Source organism: Rhinatrema bivittatum, chromosome 2, assembly GCF_901001135.1.
Source record: "Rhinatrema bivittatum chromosome 2, aRhiBiv1.1, whole genome shotgun sequence".
Taxonomy (NCBI): Eukaryota; Metazoa; Chordata; class Amphibia; order Gymnophiona; family Rhinatrematidae; genus Rhinatrema; species Rhinatrema bivittatum.
In genome coordinates, this window is record NC_042616.1 from 44620630 (window position 1) to 44641122 (window position 20493).

Below are 20493 nucleotides of genomic sequence, written 5' to 3' on the forward strand. Positions count from 1 at the left end.
CATCCAGCCAGCCTTCCAGCGGTTTCTGCGGTTTTGCATTCTGGGCAGACACTTCCAGTTCCGGGCTCTTCCGTTCGGCCTGGCGACAGCGCCTCGGACATTCACGAAAGTGATGGTGGTAGTGGCGGCGCACTTACGTCGGGAAGGCCTACTGGTTCACCCTTACCTCGACGACTGGCTGATTCGGGCGAAGTCAGAGAGCCTGTGTCGGCAAGCGGTATCCAGGGTGCTACAATTCTTGCAGTCCCTCGGCTGGGTGGTCAACTACAACAAGAGTCATCTGGAACCCACTCAGTCCTTGGAGTACCTTGGAGCCGTTTTCGACACAAAACGGGGCAGAGTGATTCTCTCTCAGGATCGGATATGCAAACTACAGTCTCAGGTACGACGACTTTTGTCTCAACACCGTCCGCGAGTCTGCGATTACCTGACAGTTCTCGGATCTATGGCCTCAACGCTGGCGTTAGTCCCTTGGGCGTTCGCTCACCTGCGGCCACTGCAGTCTTCATTGTTGTCCCGCTGGAAACCGATCTCAGAGGAATATTATCTTCCACTGCCTCTCGAGAATCAGGTGCGCTCCAGCCTGGGCTGGTGGCTGGATTCCAAACATCTCTCCTGTGGAGTATCTCTTCTTCTTCCCAACTGGACAGTGGTGACCACGGATGCCAGTCTTTCCGGTTGGGGTGCAGTTTGCCAAGAGAAATCGGTTCAGGGTCTATGGTCAGAAGATCAGACCCGGTGGTCTATCAACCGCCTAGAGTTCAGGGCGGTCCGTTTGGCATTGCAAGCTTTTCTACCCCTTGTACGAGGAAAGGCAATCCGAGTATTGTCGGACAACGCGACCACCGTGGCTTACATCAATCGCCAGGGAGGGACGAAAAGTCCTCAAGTAGCGGAGGAAGCATGTTCCTTGATGGCCTGGGCAGAGCGGCATCTCAGCGATCTCGCTGCGTCTCACATAGCAGGAGCCGACAATGTCCAGGCGGACTTCCTCAGCCGACACCACCTGGATCCCGGAGAGTGGGAGCTAGCGGAAGAAGCGTTTCTTCTCATTTGCAGGACTTGGGGAACGCCCCACATGGATCTCATGGCCACGTGGAACAACGCAAAGGCTCCGAGATTTTTCAGTCGACGCCGAGAAAGAGGAGCAGAAGGGGTCGACGCGTTAGCACTTCCCTGGCCGGCGGAGGTGCTACTGTATGTGTTCCCACCATGGCCCATGATCGGCAAGATACTGCGGCGCATAGAATTGCACCCGTCCAACGTGATCATGGTGGCGCCGGAGTGGCCGCGCCGTCCGTGGTTTGCGGACCTGGTCCAGTTGTCGGTGGCGGCACCCCTTCGTCTACAGGGGTTTCCGGGGCTCCTTCGTCAGGGTCCCGTCTGTTTGGAGGATGCGGATCACTACTGTCTCGCGGCATGGCTTTTGAGAGGTATCGGTTGAAGCAAAAAGGTTACTCGGACGCGGTAGTTGCTACGTTGCTGAGATCCAGAAAACAATCCACGTCTCTGGCTTATGTTCGAGTCTGGGTAGTCTTTGAGGAGTGGTGCGTGGAGCGGGGTCTTAGTCCCACTTCCGCTGCTATTCCCGATATTTTGGCTTTTCTCCAGGCTGGGCTGGCCAAAGGCTTAGCGTGCAGTTCCCTACGGGTCCAAGTCGCGGCGCTTGGTTGTTTGCGTGGTAAGATTCGGGGAGTCTCCCTGGCTCTCCACCCGGATATCTCCCGTTTCCTTCGGGGGGCGAAACACCTCCGTCCTCCTTTGCGGCTCCCTTGTCCTTCTTGGAACCTCAACTGGGTGCTCTCGTCCTTATGCTCAGCTCCTTTTGAGCCTCTGAAGCATTCTACGATCAAAGATCTCACGTTAAAGACTGTATTCTTGGTAGCCATTGCTTCGGCTCGCCGGATTTCTGAGTTGCAAGCTCTATCCTGCAGAGAGCCCTTTTTGCGCTTTTCCGATTCAGGGGTTTCCTTGCGGACCGTTCCCTCTTTCTTGCCTAAGGTCGTATCGGCTTTTCATTTGAATCAATCGATTGAACTTCCCGCTTTCGCGGTTGGTGATTCTTCCAACCCGAAGTTGAGGGATTTGAGAAAACTAGATGTGCGAAGGTCTCTTCTTCGCTATCTAGACGTCACAAATTCTTTTCGTTTAACAGATCATCTGTTTGTGTTGACGTCGGGTCCGAAGAAAGGTTCTGCGGCGTCCCGCACAACGATCGCCCGTTGGCTCAAGGAGGCCATTGGTTCCGCGTACATTCTGCGCGGTAAAACACCGCCAGTGGGTCTTCGAGCTCATTCGACAAGATCTCATGCGGCGTCCTGGGTGGAATCTTCTCAGGTTTCGCCTCAAGAGATTTGCAGGGCGGCTACCTGGAAATCGTTGCATACCTTCATTAAACATTACCGATTGGATGTTCAAGCTACTGATGCTGGGGGATTTGGAGAGAGGGTACTCCGAGCGGGACTCTCTGCTTCCCACCCTCGATAACTTAGCTCTGGTACATCCCAGGTGTCCTGGACTGATCCTGGTACGTACAGGGAAAGGAAAATTAGTTTCTTACCTGATAATTTTCGTTCCTGTAGTACCAAGGATCAGTCCAGGATCCCACCCGCAGTGTGGCGCTATAGTAATGGAGAGTCCGCTCATTGTTGTTTTTTAATACGCTGACCCCTTCTTTTGTTCGCTCTCCCGGTTGGAGAGTCTGTTTTCCTGTAGGGGTGTTGGAGTTATTTTACTTAGTAAGTTTCTATGGTTAGCTATGTTGGCTTTTGGATTTTTCTACTTTGACATTACGTATGACTGAGGGGCTGTGACTGGCACAGGGGCTTATATATGGCTCCGCCCACAAGTTTTAATCTGTCTCCATCTACTGGTGCGGAGTCACAACCCAGGTGTCCTGGACTGATCCTTGGTACTACAGGAACGAAAATTATCAGGTAAGAAACTAATTTTCCTTTGATTGTCCTCTGGGGTCGTGTGAATTTTCAAGACCATTGCATGAGGTCACATTGGCTAAAAGTTTGGGAAGCCCTGGCCTAGAAGATATATCTTCTCTCCCTGATTCTACCCTTAGGTAAGTAAGTCCGACGCCTGGAATTACAGCTGCAGACTGCATTTTCAGGCCGATACAGTACAGTGCGCTCCGACGGAGCGCACTGTTAGCCTGGCCTTGGACGCGCATTTTCCCTTACCCCTTATTCAGTAAGGGGCGGAAAACGCGCGTCCAACCAGCGGCACCTAATAGCGCCCTCAACAGATGCCGCAATTAGGTATGCTCGCGCGATACAGTAAGTAAAATGTGCAGCCAAGTCGCACATTTTACTTTAAGAAATTAGCGCCTACCCAAAGGTAGGCGCTAGTTTTTGTCGGCACCAGGAAAGTGCACAGAAAATCAGTAAAAACTGCTTTTCTGTGCACCCTCCGACTTAATATCATGGCAATATTAAGTCGGAGGTCCCGAAGAGTAAAAAAAGTAAAAAAACAAGAAAAAAAAATTAAAATTGGCCCGCGGCTGTCGGGCCAAAAACCGGACGCTCAATTTTGCCGGCGTCCGGTTTCCAAGTCCGTGGCTGTCAGCGGGCTCAAGAACCAACGTTGGCAAAATTGAGCGTCGGCTGTCAAACCCGCTGACAGCCGCCACTCCGGGCTAAAAGGAGGCGCTATGGTCGCCCTAGTGTCCCTAGCGCCTCCTTTTGCCCATTTCTACTGCACCACCTAATTTGAATACTGAATCGCGCGCACCGGCGAGTGGCCGGTGCGCGTGCTGGGAGAGCGGGCATTCGTCCGCTCTCCCGTGGACTTTACTGAATCTGCCTGTTTGTAAGCAGTGCTTTGTAATGAGGGATTTCATTGCCTTTTTTAAAAGATGAGTTAATTATTGTTTTGGCTGTTTTGACTTTTCTGGGATAAGATGTATGCACCTCGCAGCAGCACCAGTTGTTCTTAAGTCTCTCTGGGAGATCTCTCTTTGGTTGCTGCTCAGTGTCTGGTGGTGGTGCTGCTGCTGCCATGGAGCGTGTGAGATCAGAATAGTGACTCTGTTACCTCCCTGTAACTTACAAACACATGCAAAATTCTCCCTGCCCTGCTGAGCCCCAGCGCTGGGAGGTCTCTTGATGGACGAGATGCAGAAGGTGCTGAGTGTGGAAGGGTTTGTGTTTCAGGTCCCATTAACCTTCGAGGACATCGCCGTCTATTTCTCCCAGGAGGAGTGGGAGGATTTAGAAGAACAGCAGAAGGAGCTTTACAAGGATGTGATGAGGGAGAATTATCAGACCCTCATCTCTCTGGGTAAGGGAGAATTTTACTTAGTAACATAGTAACATACTAAATGATGGCAGATAAAGACCAAAAGGCCCATTCAGAATGCCCAACAGTGATTTTATGTGCATTTACTCAAAGTAGATCCAGAACCCAATCCCACTCTGTCCCCCGAGAGCTGCAACTGCTGCTCCGTGCAGGTTTCCCCAGACCGCCCAGGAAGCACAGTGCTGCCTTATCACTGCTGCCCTGGACTGTAACAGTCACTCAGTGAAGGATGCGCAGTTCCCTCATTACCATCCTCTATATTTATCCCATGCTTTCTTCAAGACTACCACTATAGTGAGAGCAGTGAACTGTGAGCTAAGGTTCAAATCCCACTGCTGCTTCTTGTGTCATTGGGTAAGTCACTTTACCCTCTATTGCCTCAGATGCAAACTTATAGGGAGACTTATCAAGCTGTGATAGGGCTATAAAGCGTGTTAAACCGCATACATCATGCGATATAGTCCTAATCACGGCGATATGCAATATTGGTGCGTGAAATCCAATCCTTTTACATTGAGCTGCTTTAATGCATGCAAATGCCAGGCAATTTTGCAAATCCATGCAAAGCAACTCATGCATACCCAATTCTATGTAAATAAAATAATGTGGCTGACTTAAAATAATGTGACTGAATAATTTCTATCTACATCTTTGCTAGAAATGCTTTTCTACTGCGTGGGTCCCATTGCTCTTGTGTTAGAGTTAAAGATCCATGTGGCCTAACATGATTCCCTCCCCCCCCCCCCCCAGTTTTTAAAAAGTCACCGGGGTCTTACTGGACTCCCTGCTCAGCCCAACTCCACCATTTGAGATGGCCTTGCAAAAAAAAGCTTTTAAAATAGAAAAAAATCCACTGCTTGGCAAAACCCCAGCCCTAGGGTCCAAGAGCTGCTCTCCACATCTGAACCCCCCTTCCCAAATACAAATATAGGCTGGTAGGGCCTCCTCAACCCTCCAAAAATTAACTGGTCGGTTAGTGGCCTTCACCCCAATCTCCCCCCCCCCCTCCCACCCCCTCAAGATCCACTTACCTTTAAAATAATCATTGGTGGACCGGAGCGCCCCCTAACCCCAACCCAGAAGTGTGCCACTTCAAAACGGTGCCAACTGGCCTTTGCCTTGACCCAAGTGGAAAATGGTTCCATGTGGTAGAGCCAAGGTCGTTGGCTCCATTTTGGAAGATGGCACCGATTGGGCCCAGGATCAGGGGGCGCCCCGAGCCTTCTCACTGGCCAACAATGATTATTTTAAAGGTAATGGGGTGTCAGGGGGGATCCAGGGTGGGGACCACTAGCCCACCAAGTAATTTTGGGAGAGCTGGCAGGTGGCAGCCCCATCATTTGCATGCCCCCTGCAATAAAATATTGCGGCTTTGTGAATCTAGGCCTAAGATTGTAAGTCCTCTGTGGATAGGAAAATACCTACAGTCCCTCAGTGTAATCCGCTTGAAAGGTGGAATATAAATTAAATAAATAAATATCCTTGCCATTGCTACCTCCTCCAGGATGGGATGCCAGGCATCCATCACCCACTCCGTGAAAAACATTCCTCCTGACATTGTTGCTGAATCTATCTCCTTTGAGTTTCATATTCTGACCCCTGCTTCTACGGCTTCCATTCTTTAGAAAAAAAAAGCTTGGCTTCCTGTGCATTAATGCCTTTCATTCTGTTTCATATGCTTCCTGCCTTGCCTTTCTTCTAGGAGATACATATTAAGGGATTGCTGTAATAAAACCTGCACTAAAACAGAAGTTACATTTTAGCATGGGTTTCACTTAATGTGCATGGTAAAAAATGGGGGGGGGGGGGGGGCAAAATGAGCAGGAGTTAAAAAAAAAAACAACAAATAAATAAATAAAACAGTTAAAAAAAAAATCTGCTAAAATGTGAGTTAACCTGAAAATCCACACTAATGCAGAAAAGTGTTGGAAAAGTGCTTTAAAAAGTGCTTTCAGTAAGGAGGAGTGTGACCAAAATGACCTTGCATGCAAGACTGGTGCTGTGCATCCCGACTTAGGCAAAGCAGGCCTGGTTAAATCAAAGGGTAAGCAATCTGGGGTGGGCACCTGTACAAATTGTTTGGTTGTAGGTGCCTCTCCAGAAACTTTACTCTTTCATTTCACTTGGCTTGCCTTGCCAAAATGGCCTTGCATGCGAAACTGTGCCCAACTCAGAAGGCACAGGGCCAATGTAGCATGCCAGCCATTGTGCCCTGTGCCTAATATTCAGCTGTTGGTGTCTGCCCCAGAGAGCTTACATTTAGGGAAGACACCTGCCATGCCTTGCCACAGTGGGGTAGGCACCTACAGCTGAACAGTATGCACTGGCACTGCGATACAGTGATGTGGCACGTGAGGCGGGCACTGTGCATCCTGACTTGGGCCCAATCTGACATGCAAGGTCACTTTGGTAAGGGGTGAGAAGATGAGAGAAAGAGAGAGAGGGGAAGAAAGGAAAGTGGAAGGGAAGGAGGGAAAGGAGAGGGGTAGGAGAAAGAAAGGCAAGTGGAGAAGGAGCACGCCTGCATGGGTGGGGTGATGGGGGGTGAGATGTATGGCTGGGAAAAATTGAAATTGTTTCAGCTGGCACAATGCTGGAAATTTCACTTCTGAGTCTGAGGTGGAGTAAAAGTAAACTTGCATTTCTGTTGGCCAATGTTGTTCTATTACTGTGCCCCTGTGGTAATGTCTAGCTGCTTCTACCACACTGGGCACAACAATAGAAATATATTGGTCACCCAAGTGAGAGTTTATCCCACTTCATTCCAAGGAAGGAAATACATTTCCAGCATAAGCTCTTCAGGTAGGCACCTACTGCTAAACAAAGCATAAGCTTTCCAGGGAGGGCACCTTCAGCTGAACAATATTCTCTTTTTGGTTGAGAACTGGTCGGTGGACGTTTGGTCTAAGTATCAGCTAGGGGCGTTACCCTTTAAGGGGAAACTGCTTTTTGAAGAGGACTTAGAGGAGCTCATGAAGCATTTGGGTGAGAATAAAGGACATAATTTGCCGGAGGATAAGCCAAAGGGTAGCAAAGGTTCCTTCTCCACATAGCCTCGCTTTCGGGTGAATCAGCGGTTTGGGCAGAGTCGGGCTTCAGGAGGAGCCCAGAGAGAAGGCACTGGGAGGCAGCAGTTCTGGAACCAGACCTTTCGAGGCCAAAAGCCAGCCAGAGATGGTTCCGGCCAAGGAACGGCAAGATCCAAGTCCGCCCAATGAATTGAGGCCGGTCCACTCCTCAGTGCCAGCCATAGGGGTCGGTTGACTCTCTTCTTTGAGGAGTGGGCCAAGATCACATCGGACCAATGGGTCCTAAGTATAATAAAACAAGATTACGCTTTAGAGTTTGCTTGCCAGTTAAAGGACTCGTTCATGGTGTTTCTTTGAGCATACGCAAACAAAAGGCAGGTGGTTCAGGAGAACATCAACTGTTTATAGATGCTGGGAGCCATCGTCCTCGTACCCATGGGGGAGTGGGGAATGGGAAGGTAATCCATTTATTTTGTGGTCCCAAAGAAAGGAGGGACTTTCCGCCCAATCTTGAATCTGAAGAAGGTGAACATGGCTTTCAAAGTTCCTCGCTTTTGGATGGAGACCCTATGTTCAGTGATTGCAGTGGTGCGCAAAGGAGAGTTTTGGCCTCTCTAGATTTGACTGAAGTTACTTGCACATAGCAATCCGGCCAGATCATCAAAGATTTCTGAGGTTAATGATTCTTGGGACACATTTTCAGTTTTGCGCCATACCCTTCGTTTTGGCAACGGCCCCAAGAACCTTCACCAAGGTGATGGTTGTGGTGACGGCGGCTCTCCGGAAGGAGGGCATCCTAATCACCCATATCTGGACAATTGGCTTATTCGGGCAAGACAGAGGTCCTTTGCGGACAGGCAGTGGCAGTGCTACTGCAGCGTTTATGGTACCTGGGTTGGGTTGCGAATCTGTCAAAGAGTCAGCTAACCCCTTCTTAGGTGATGGAGTTCCTGGGGGCGTGTTTCGACACCAAGATCAGGAGAGTATTTCTCACCAAGGAAAGGATTGAAAAGCTGCAGTGGCAGGTTCGCAACTTGTTGGAGAGTGCAGTTCCCAGGGTGTGGGATTACCTACAAGTTCTCGGCTCCATGGCTTCTATGTTGGAATTGGTTCCATAGGTGTTTGCTTGCATCAGGCCACTGCCTAGTGTGTTGCTTTCCCGATGGGATCCATTAGCGGAACAGTTTCATCTACCATTGCCTCTTACGGAAGTGGCCAGGTCAAGTCTTTTCATGGTGGCTTGGTCGGGACTACTTGGGTTGGGGTGTACTCTTGGAGGTTCCAAATTGGATGGTGATCACAACCAATGCCAGTCTCTCTGGTTGGGGAACTGTGTGCCAGAATCGGTCGGTGCAGGACCAGTGGTTGCCGGAAGAGGCGTCATGGTCTATCAGTCAGTTAGAGATGAGAGCAGTGTGCCTCATGTTGCATGCCTTTCTGCCTCTCTTATGAGGATGACCGGTAAGAATTTTATTGGACAATGCGACATCGGTGGCTTACATCAACCAACAGGGTGGTAACCAAGAGTTGGGCAGTGGCTCAGGAGGCCCAGGAGTTAATTCACTGGGCAGAATGAAATCTGGAGTTGTTGGCGGCCTCGCACATAGCCAGAATAGACAATATTCAAGCAGATTTTCTCAGTCTGCATTAGCTGAATCCCGGGGTGTGGGATTTGTCGGAGGAGGTGATGGGGCTTATCCATCGCAAATGAGGCATCCCCTGCTTAGACTTGATGGCAACTCAAAGAAATTCCAAGGCTCCATGCTTCTTCAGTCGTAGAAGGGAACACAGAGTGGAAGGAGTCGACGCCTTAGAACTCCCATGGCCACAAGGGGTTCTCCTGTACGTTTTTCTGCCGTGACCACCGGTGGGCAAAGTTTTGAGACGAATAGAGATTCATCCAGGAGTGGCCTCGATGGCCATGGTTTGCAGATTTGATCAATCTCGCGGTGGACAGTCCGCTGCATCTCGCTCATCTTCCCAATCTCCTGCATCAAAGTCCCATATTTTCAGATCAGTATGCTTGCTTCTGTCTTGCAGCTTGGCTTTTGAGAGGAAGTGTCTGAGGTGCAAAGGATATCCTGACAATGTAATTTCTACTCTGCTGCAAGCTAAGAAGACTTTAACATCCTTGGCCTATGTGGGGTGTGGAGAGTCTTTGAGATGTGTTGCGCAGAGCAGGGCGTTGAACCTACTTCAGCATCTGTCATGCACATTTTGACCTTCTTACAGTGAGGGTTGGTGAAGGGTTTGGCTTTTAACTCCCTCAGAGTCCATATGGCGGCATTGGGCTGCCTTAGAGGCAAGGTGCATGGAGCAACATTAGCTGCTCATCCGGATGTGGTGCATTTTCTCCGGGGGAGGGGGGGTGAAGCATTTGCGGCTTCCATTGCCGAAGTTGTGTCCCCCTTGGAGCCTTAACTTGGTTCTCAGGGGATTGTGTATGGCTCTGTATGAACCAATCCGAAGGGCAACTATGAAGGATCTTACATTAAAGGTTGTTTTCTTGGTGGCAATTTGTTCCACTAGGAGAATTTCGGAGCTACAGGCTCTATCATGCTGGGATCCTTTTCTTAGGACTAAGGATGACTGAGTCTCTTTGCGTACAGTTCCTTCTTTTCTTCCAAAGGTGGTATCATCTTTTCATTTGAATCAGTGAGTGGAACTACAGGCTTTTCCAACTCTGGACACAACTGCGCCTCACGTGAGAGAGTTAAGGCTTTTGGATGTGAAATAGGCCTTGCTGCATTATCTTAAAGTCACTAATAGTTTTCGGCTATCAGATCCTCTTTGTGTGCTATGGAGTGGTGCAAAGAAGGGACACAAGACTTCAAAATTCACCATAGCGCGGTGGCTGAAAGAAGCAATAGGTACTTTGTACTTATGTCAGGTTCGCACTGTTCCTGAGGGATTGAGAGCTCACTCTACTCGATCGCAAGCGGCATCCTGGGCCGAATGTCAGCAAGTGTTGTTGCAAGAGATTTGTAGGGCGGCTACTTGGAAGTCATTGCACACATGCGCCAGACGTTATCGTTTGGATGTCCAGGTAACAATTAGGCCAGTACCATTATTTTTGCCAAAAGTGGTGTCAGAGTTTCACCTGAATCAGGTTATTTTTTGCCTGGAAGTCAGAATGCCTAGGTAAGAAGAGGGAGCTCCACTTTCTAGACATACAAAAGCCTTTCTTGACATACTTGAAGGTAACAACTATGTTCCGGAAGTTATATAGACTATTCATATTATTTGAAGGAGGTCGCAACGGGGAAGTGGTCTCTAAGGCCTCTATTGCTTTCTGGATTAAGCAAGCAATAGCAACAGTCTACTTGATGAAAGGTAAGATACTCCTGGAGAGACTAATGGCACACTCCACTAGGGCACAGGCAGCAACCTGGGCGGAATATAGAAAGAGAGCTCCAGTGGAAATTTGAATGGCGGCCACATGGGTGTCACTACACACCTTTACGACATATGGGTTGAATCTTCAGGTAAAGAAGGAAACTGAGTTTGCCATGAGAGTCCTGGAGACAGCTTTGGGTATCTCCTGCACGAGATAGGTACATCCCACTTGTTTGAATTGGTCTGACAGGATTTATTTATTTTATTTTTAAAAATTCTATAACACTTAAACAAATAGATTGTAAACCACTTAGTACAATCTAACATATCTCATCAGAAACACTATTTATTTAAAAATGTTTATTATACCGCCTTTACAAGTGTATTGATCAAAATGGTTTACAAAAAAGTGTAAAAAAAATATAAAAACAAAAAATAGAAGAAAACAAACAAAAAACATACGTAAAATAGGCTAAATGTGCTACTATTACATTAATTAATTTGTGCCAAAGGCCTCAACAAAAAAACAGCTTTAAGCTGCTTATGATACAATTTAATATCAGTACTTAAATACAGTTCATGGGGCAAGGGTTCCATAAAACAAGGCCAAAGTTTTTTTCATTCTCCACTCTGGACCAGATGGGGAAGAAAAGAAAAGGTTCTGTTCGCTTTCCCCCACCAAAGCCTACGATACCCTCTCTTCTTTAACTCAGTCAACTATAGAGGGGTTTATATGGCCACTAGGCGCAAGAACTCCGTCAGGGCTAAATCAGCTTGGCATGGCTACTCTGCCGCTTCTTCTGGGAACTCCATCTCCCTCAGCCCTGACCCTCGCTCACCACCTATTTTGAACTCTGGGGTTTCAGCAGCATCCCTGGAGGTACTTTCTCAGCCTAATAGTGCTCAGATTTCCCCTCCAGTGAAGGGGGGAACCTGCTTTGCTGGAATGTCTTGAACTTGTTAGGAACACCAATGAGACTTTGGTGGCTCCAGTTGCAGAAATTATTCCTGCGGCAACAGCTTTCGAGAGACCTGCATAGATCACATTGGAAACACTTTGAACTGCTATCCAGGGTTTGGAACAGTCTCTGGTACTTAGTTTGATAATGTTAGTTCATTGGTTGGTCAAGTTGAAAATAAAGTTGTGCCCAATTAAATGATTAAGACATTGGATTTACGGTCTTGGAAAACAAATAAGCATGGGCGTAACTTGCTGATGTGGTGGTTACTACCCTTAAAAAACATGCCTGATACTTTGGATGCAACTCCAACATGCTCTCTGCTTCAGTGGCAAGAGGTAAAGGGAATTGGACTCAGATAGCAACCAACAAGGGCCCTGACTTTGACGGTTTGGGAAAGTAAGGGGATGACTTGTATGGCGCAGCAGATGCTACCATAAAGCTTGCTGGGCAGACTGGATGAACCGTTTGGTCCTTTTCTGCTGTTCTTTTCTATGTTTCTATGTAATATGGATCGAATATCTTCTAAAGAAAAACATAGTCTTTGGGCAAATGTAATCTGGCTCTGATTAAGGGTCAGGATTATATTCAGTGTAGATTAGAGGCATGGAAAATAATTCTAGGAAATGAAACTTGAGGATACTTAATTTTCCTAAGTCTTTAGTAGCTTCTCCAATTGAATTGCCTAGGAAAGGTTTTGTAGATGTTCTTAAAGTTCCTCAAGCCTTATTACTAAGGCCTATTACTTGCCTTCTAGACAAGGTATCCCCGCTATCTCTCCGCCTAATTGATCTAATGTTCTTGAGAATTTAACTGCTAGATTGCAAGAGTCCCAGATAGAAATTCAGGGTACTGCTAATTTTCTTGTTGCTTTTGCTATGGACCTTGATCTCATATGGACTATGAAAATGTTTTTTTCGTGCATCTGAAAAGTGTTTTCTCGGCCAACAAGTGGCATTATTTCCTGATGTTGCTAAAGAGACCCAACTGAGACGGAAAGCCTTTTTATCTAAAAGGCAATGTGTAGTTGATTTGGGAGCTTCATTTCTTCTCCAATTTCCCTGCAAATGTCTTGTTAAACTAGGTATTAATATTTTTTCTTCAACCCTGACCTGTTAGAAGAGTTTCTTCAAATCAAGAAAGACCATAGGTTATGTAGTCCTTTTGTGTTAACATTGTAGCGAGTTAGTATATGTGCTCTTGTGCCACCTTTTCCTTTAAAATCTCTTTATAATCAATCCAATTGAGACCTCATGTGGATGATAGTTATGTTTTTCAGTATATTTCCTTTTTGAAGTGTTTTATTTTTTCCTTTTGTTTACATCCAATGTCAATTTTTTTGACTTGTAATTTTGAAAAATTTTGAAAATAAAGACTATAAAATCAAAACAGGACCAATGATTGAGAGAGCTCACGCTTGAGTCTTAACCAAATGATTTTCTTTCAAGGATGGAACAACTTGTTATGATCAGGAGATTCGTGAACCCTTGGACCGATGGGAGGTGATTCACCTTAGGAGATGGCTCCTTAGGTTCCCCCGTCAGATGGCAAGGTGGAACAAAAGGTGGAACTGGCTGGCCCTTCGGCATTGAAGACTGAGGCGGCCATTGAGAGGACAAAGAGACGTGACATCGGAGCAGAGCCAACTGGATTTTCGCCACTGGAAGCCCACGGCCCCCCCGGGAGGAGCCTGTAGGGATCCGGGCCGCTGGGACTTAGGTGGACCTTTGAGAGGTCGAGGAGGCGTGAGGTCGGTGCAAGGGCCAACTGGATCTTCGCCACTGAAAGCCCGTGGTCCCCCCCCCCCGGGAGGAGCCCGTAGGGACCCGGGCCGCTGGGACTTAGGTGGGCTCTTGAAGACGGAGGTCCCGAAGAAGTCCGAGATCGAGAACCAGAGGATCGCCGCTTGCCAGTCCAAAGTCACACACCGAGGAATCACCACTTGCCAGTCCGAAGTCACACACCGAGGAATCACCGAGAAGACGCAGGAACCAGGAATCAGGAACCAGAGGCACCAGAAGGCTCACCAAAGCAAGCAGACTTGTAGCAACGAGTTGCCAAGTCAAAGAGTGAGCAGAGGAAGTCTCCTTTTATACTTCCCCTGGTCTAGTCTATTAGGAGCAGGTGCAAGCAATAAGGAGGACGAGGCCCCTTTAAATCAACACAGGAGGCGCGGCCTCGTGCCTAAGGAGGAGGTGGCCATCTTGGATCCCGGAAGCCCAGTAGAGCGGCCCGACGCCGCAAGGGGGGGCTTGGGATGTCTCCCCCGTCTGTACTCACTGCGGGAAGGTCCGGCGAGGTGCAGGGACGAGTGGGCTGGATTCCCGGGTGCTGCCGCGGCGGCCCAACACCGCGGCTCAGGTAGGGGGTTGCGGCCACGGCACACAACACAACTAATAAAATATCATTATTTGGACACAGTTCTAGTCGGATGATATAAAGTCAAAATTTCAGACAAATGAGGAGGGCGCAGTATGTATAATAACTTTGAAAATGAAAACCAAGATCTTACATTTTATTCGCTGCTCCAGAAGTCAATGTAATTGGAACGAAATCGGACAAATGTACTACTTACCTGCTAATTTTCTAGCCTTGAGTCCTGCCAGACAAATCCAGAGCCCCCCTCCAAGGGGAGTTCAGTGATTTAAAATATATATATAAATATAGATATATAGATATGAATAAGCAGAAAAGATAGAGAGAGCCTTTTCCCAGGAAGAAAATACAGGCGGGGGAAGGAGGAGCAGAGGTCATGCTCAAACGCATTGGGTCCTTTTTATTTTGTGACCATCATTTTACTTTTTTTTTTTTTTTTTGGGGGGGGGGGTTGTGTGTGATATTAGAAATCAGATTAAACTTGTGGATCAGCTTGGGCAAGAGACTACTGATATCTTCCCTGCTCTACCAGGCTATATAGGAAGGGATGTCAGGACAAAGAACTTGCCTCTGCCTCCATCTTCTGGTAGGGGGAACAAATCCCACTTGTCTGGACTGGTCTGGCAGGACTCAAGGAAAGAAAATTAATGGGTAAGGACCTAATTTCACCATTCTCTGGACCATTGTGGATTGTTCATCCAGAGTAAAATTTATTTCTTTAAAAAAATGTAAGAAAGAAGCAGAGAACGAGTGAGCTCCAGCAGTCAGGCAGCTGTTGGGCAGAGGGTTCCTCCGGGTCCACAGTGATAACTCGGTCCAGTGCAAGTGGCCCCCACAGGTAAGGACAAGGGACAGGATCTGGCCATGCAGGAGAGCATTAAGAAGGATCAGGCCTGGGTAGTACCCAGATGAGAACATAAGAACATAAGAAAATGCCATACTGGGTCAGACCAAGGGTCCATCAAGCCCAGCATCCTGTTTCCAACAGTGGCCAATCCAGGCCATAAGAACCTGGCAAGTACCCAAAAACTAAGTCTGTTCCATGTTACTGTTTCTAGTAATAGCAGTAGCTATTTTCTAAGTCAACTTAATAGGAGGTAATGGACTTCTCCTCCAAGAACTTATCCAATCCTTTTTTAAACACAGCTATACTAACTGCACTATCCATGTCCTCTGGCAACAAATTCCAGAGGGGCCACAAAAAATGGCTCAGTGCCCGACATCACTGCTACTCCTATGGTAACAGGTTAAAAAAACTGGGGTGCGGTGCGTAAACCGGCACTAGAGCATTGCAGCCAGTCCTGCTAATAGCTAGTTTGCTGCGTAGCTCAGGGTGAATCGAAAGGTGTCTCATCCAAAATAAAATCTGCCCCTGGCCAGGAAGTTGAAGCAGGGAGAGGGAATGCAAAATGTAGTCCCCTCCCTCCCTCCCTGGAGGTCTTCCTTTAGATGGTAACTTTCAAACTGGCGCATGGGCACACATTTGCGCACGTGTCTGTCCACGTCCAGAGATGCAGCCATTTTAAAACACATGCGCACGTTATAAAATAGTTTGGCTGTGCGCACATGCATGCCAGATTTTAAGAGGGCGCATGCATGTGTGTGCAAATCCTGCCTCTACCACGTAAGTCGGGGGTTTTTTAAAAGTAGTGTGCGCTGATGCTATTGCCAGTTAAACCAGTTCGTCCCCAGTTCATCCAGTTAAGGGGTAGGTCCTCCAGACCTCCCTAGTTTAATAGCCTTCACGCTACCCAATTAGCCCTGACCCTTAAAACCCCGCAGATCTGCCTATTTTTCTTTATTTTATAACTTACACCTCCCCCATAGCACACGTCCAGGTGCTTAAGTATTTACGTTCACGTCTCTGGTTCACACCCTGAAATGCCCAGACCACGGCCATGCCCTGCCCCTTTTTTTTTTTTAAGACTTAAGAACATCTCCAAAGACTTTGGAGATGTTCTTGCTGCAGGAAACACACGCGTATCCAGGCGGCTTTTAAAATCCGCTTGGTGAGTGCGAACCCAACTTATTCACACATCCCCTAACTAATGTTTTTAAAATTCATCTTTTAAGGGTAGAGGCCAGCTATAAAGCAGCCGGGATGGTAGGAGCTCGAAGCCTTCCGCTTAGCATGTACTGAAGTTCTTTTCTAGACATAAGATATTAAACAGAACATTTCTTTTATGGTTTTCTTTTAATTGTTATTTTAGCTAATATTGGTTTGGGGTAATTGTTTTAGTTATTTTATTTTTGTGCATAACAGATTGTGTACGTTGCAGGTTGTAATCCGCCTTGAACATAGGGAAATGGCGGAGTAAAAAGTGGAATAAATAAATAAAAATAAATATGCAAAAGGGGGATGTTTTGCGGACTTGTCCCAGGAAGTGGCTAATTCAACAGGTAGGCTTACTGCTACATTGAACGAAAAAAGCTGGTTGGCCCTCATCCCAAAGTGGGATAGACTGTTGTGGTGATGCACAGGCCGCTCATCGTGGGGTAATGAGGCTCAGCCCCGAAAAACTGAATTTGAGAGGGAGCCATCCAGTAGCTCAAGGACAGAGCTGTAGCCTCCCCTTCTGGTCCCATGCCAGTTCAAGGACAGCCAAAGCACTTTAATTCAGGGTCTGCTAGTGCTCCTTGTGAGTGCGGTCGCAGAGGCCAGTCATACTAGCTGTAGGTAAAGGCTGGTTAGCCGGAGCTCTGTCGCGTTCTTGGTAGCAAGGCCCAGACGCAGGCGTAGGCCAGAGTAAAACTGCCAAGCAGACCTACTCTAGTATCTGACTAGAACCACATCTGAACAGGTGACAGCATCAGCCTTTGAGAACATTCCTCCTCGTTCACAGTAGGTATGGAGGGAGGCGCCCATGGCTCCTCTGCTATCTTCTCGAGTTGCTAGTTCAGGACCTGGATTAGGTACTCTGGATTATGACAGAGTACATTCAGGTCCTCTGAAATGAATACTTCTATATCTTTCTTTAAAAAAAACAACCCATAAATCTTGTGAATGCAGCATGTGGATGCTCCCCAAGCACACAATATTCATACAGATTGCACTATGGATCTGTATGGAGGCATTATAATATCCTGTGTTTTATTTTCCATTCTTTTCCTAAGAACACCTAACTTTCTGTTTGCTTTTTTGACCATCACTGCACAGTGGCCCAACGATTTAGTATTGTCCAAAATGACACCAAGATTGTTTTTCCTGGGTAGTGTCATGTTGGGTGTGATCACATCTGACCATCACATGGTGGCTAAAGAGATAGATATAGTGACAGTAAAAGCCAGAAGCATACCTGGGTGCACAAAGAGCGGAAAGCCAACAGAAAAACTTATGTTATATTGCCTTTGTATAAGTCTTTGGTGAGACCTCATTTAGAGTATTGTGCACGATTCTGGAGGCCGCACCTTCAAAAGGATATAAAGAGTCATTCCAGAGGGCAGCTATTAAAGTGGTCAACTATCTTCATCATAAAGCAGATCGGGACAGAGTTAAAAAGCTAAACAAGAATACCCTGAAGAAAGGAGGGAAAGGGGAGATATGATGGAGACATTTAAATATCTCCAAGGAATAATTGCCCAAGAGGTAGGTCTCTTTTAATGGAAAGGAGGCTCTGGAATGAGGGATAATTGGATGAAGATGAAAGGGGGTGGAGTTAGAAGTAACATAAGGAAATATTTCTTTACAGAAAGGGTACTAGATGCGTGGAACAGCCTTCGTTACCCTTTCTGAAGGAGACAAGGACAGGACTGGAATTCAGGAGAGCATGGGACAAGCACAGAAGATCTCTAAGGGAGAGGTTGTGACTGTCATACTGAATGGGAGATGTGGATGGGTTCACGTGACCTTTCTGAGATATGCAGGGTGTCTGAATTTTACTTCTGTAACATCTAGTGGGGGGTTTGAATATTTTTGTTCACTAAAAAAAAAGTGAATATTTTTATGCGGGACATTTTTAATTTGTATGAGTCAAACCCAGAGTGAGTATGAGAGATCTAATGCAGTGTTCTTACCCTAGATACAGGCTCTCTGACTGTCACCCCTGACATTATATCCCACATTGAACGAGGGGAGGAGCCGTACATCAGGGATGAGCCGGGATCAGAGGAAAGAGAAACTGGGAAAAGCAGCTGCTCAGGTGAGTGCAGGAATAAGAGGGACCGGGGTAAAACTGCGGAGATGAAGAGTGGAAGGAGCAGCTGGGAACTGCAGAGACCCCTTCACCAGCTCCTCTGGAGATCGCTTTAATCACTCTCAGGGTTGCTGTTACAGGCACCAGGCACACAGGATGTCTCTTTCCAGTACCAGATATATAAAGACCTGTCCCACAGACCATAAACACTTCTGATGACCTGTCCCTAACCCCATATGAGGCTGGAGTTACCTGGTCTGAACAATCTATGCTTTGACAATTTAGTCTACTAAACACAGAGCTGCCTATGTTCCTATTTTACTCAGTAAGGGAACAGGAAGTGCTTTGGCAGCCTCTCCTGATTACGGTCCCATGGTCAGAGAGTCTGTGCTGGAGCCTGGAGTCCCCAAGATGGAATTCTCTCCATCATCTACAAGATAATTTTCAGAAGCCTTTCACCTGGGTAAATTCGGATTTTCTTGGGTAACTTAGAAACATAGTAAATGATGGCAAATAAATACCAAAATGCTCTATCTAGTCTGCCCAGCAAGATTTTGAGGGCAGTAGAAACTGCTTCTCTGTGCAGGCTTACCCCCAAGCAGAAATATAAATTTTAGGTGTAATAGAAAAGTTACACCATTTCTTCATTTCCATTCTGTAGTCACCAGTACGTTTTGAAAATTGTCCACCCTCCACGCAGGTATAAGTAGAAGCATTATTCCACAACACCTATACTTCTATGCATCATGTGCTGAGGATTTTCAGGGGTGGGGTCAGGTCTGGCCTTCTTTTGAATGAAAAAAATATGCACAGAAAAAAACAGGTATTTTCCTAGCGTGTAGCAGATGGACTCAAAACAAGTGGGTATAGTGTGCTCGTGCTAGCAGTTGGAGACGGATCTGACGTCAGCACGGGTACATATACCCCCACAGGAAGTGAAGCAACTCAGTAATTTCCATCTCCAAAGCAGTTTGGAGCTCCTTCACGCTCGCTGAGCGTGTTTCCAAATTCTAACTTCTAAATCTCTTCGAAAACAACTTTCTGAAGACAAGCCCCGCACTCCTGCGGTGATACCAGTCGGTCCCTCCCCCAGTTGAGTTTCCCGAGCTGACTTCCGTGGTCCCTCGGAGGTAAGAGCCTCGGTCCGGTGGCCGGGTCGCGGCAGGGACCTAGCCCCCGAGTGAGAAGGGCTCGGGCGCGGCATAGAGGCAGCCTCGGTCCCGGCGTGGACTTGGCCCCCGAGCGAGACGAGTTCGGGCGCGGCCTAGAGGCAGCGGGTGCACTTCCCAGAGCAGCGGTGAAGGTACTTCACCTCTCCTCCCGCAGCCGGAGACCGCCCGGGTTTCAGCCGGGAAGCGCCGAAGACAAGGTAAGGCGTACATCTTTATTGTGGTCTCCGAGGAAGTGCGAACTGGCTGGGCCTGCTTGCGAGGCAGCACGCTGAAGAAATCGACATTTGTCCTGTTTTCGCATACTGCGATAGGCGCCCGTTGCTGTACGCGCGCTGCGATAGGCGCCCGTTGCGGTACGCGCGCTGCGATAGGCGCCCGTTGCTGTACGCACGCTGCGATAGGCGCCCGTGGTCGTACGCTTTTCTTATAGGAAGACGCCCGCTTATAGGCGCACATTGTTTGGGAGCCCATACATAGGCGCACATTTATAAGACGCCCGTTCATAGGCGCACGTTTCTAAGATGCCCGCTCATAGGCGCACATTGCTTAGGCGCCCGTACATAGGCGCATGTTTATAAGATGCCCGCGCGTAGGCGCATATTTATAAGATGCCCGTTAATAGGTGCACGTTTCTCAGACGCCCGCTCAATAGGCGCATGGTCCGGCTGGGCGGTAATAACGGCAGAAATGGAGCAGCAGGGAGCTCAGGCATCCACGGAGCCTCCTGACTCAGACATGCGAACTTTAAGCCTCTGCTCGGCATGCAATCTCAGAGCCACCCAGAGCGAGGACATGGACTCCCTATGTGCCCAATGTGAAGAGGCCATGGGAGTTCTGGGCCAGAGCAGGTCCTAGCCCAGCGGTTCCCTGGGAATACTCCAGACTTGGCAAGTAGCGGCGAGCAACCAGGGACTTCGAGAGGCCTGGTGCCTCTATGTCCGGATATGGCCTCCTTTTCCTGGGTGGAGTTCTTCCACGGGCTTCACACCTTTGTTCAGAGGCAGTCTGCCCCTCCAGTGGGTCCTCCCGTTCCGGTGGACCCGAGCCCTGAAACCTCGAAACCTCGGCCCCGCCACTCCCCACCCGGCAGCCCCGGCCTTGGGAATCCAGATTGTTCCACAGAGGGTAAAGAATTCCCCGAGGAGGGTGACCTTCCCTCGGGGTCGGCTCCATATCGCAC

At 48.0% G+C, this 20493-nt stretch overlaps 1 protein-coding gene across 5 annotated transcripts in view; it reads left to right on the top strand.

The window, feature by feature from the left end:
* The window catches only part of LOC115085947 (oocyte zinc finger protein XlCOF6-like), a 1095473-nt gene that overhangs the window by 519687 nt on the left and 555293 nt on the right, over positions 1–20493 (top strand). For 2 of the 5 annotated variants that reach the window (XM_029592502.1, XM_029592501.1), the window contains exon 4: positions 4164–4290. The exons of 1 other annotated variant lie outside the window; for it this stretch is intronic. In XM_029592502.1, coding sequence (XP_029448362.1) covers positions 4164–4290 — 127 coding nt within the window. Of the gene's footprint in view, positions 1–4163; positions 4291–18027; positions 18148–20493 lie in introns of all 5 variants that reach the window. 2 more of the 5 variants (XM_029592499.1, XM_029592500.1) reach the window with 2 other exon arrangements.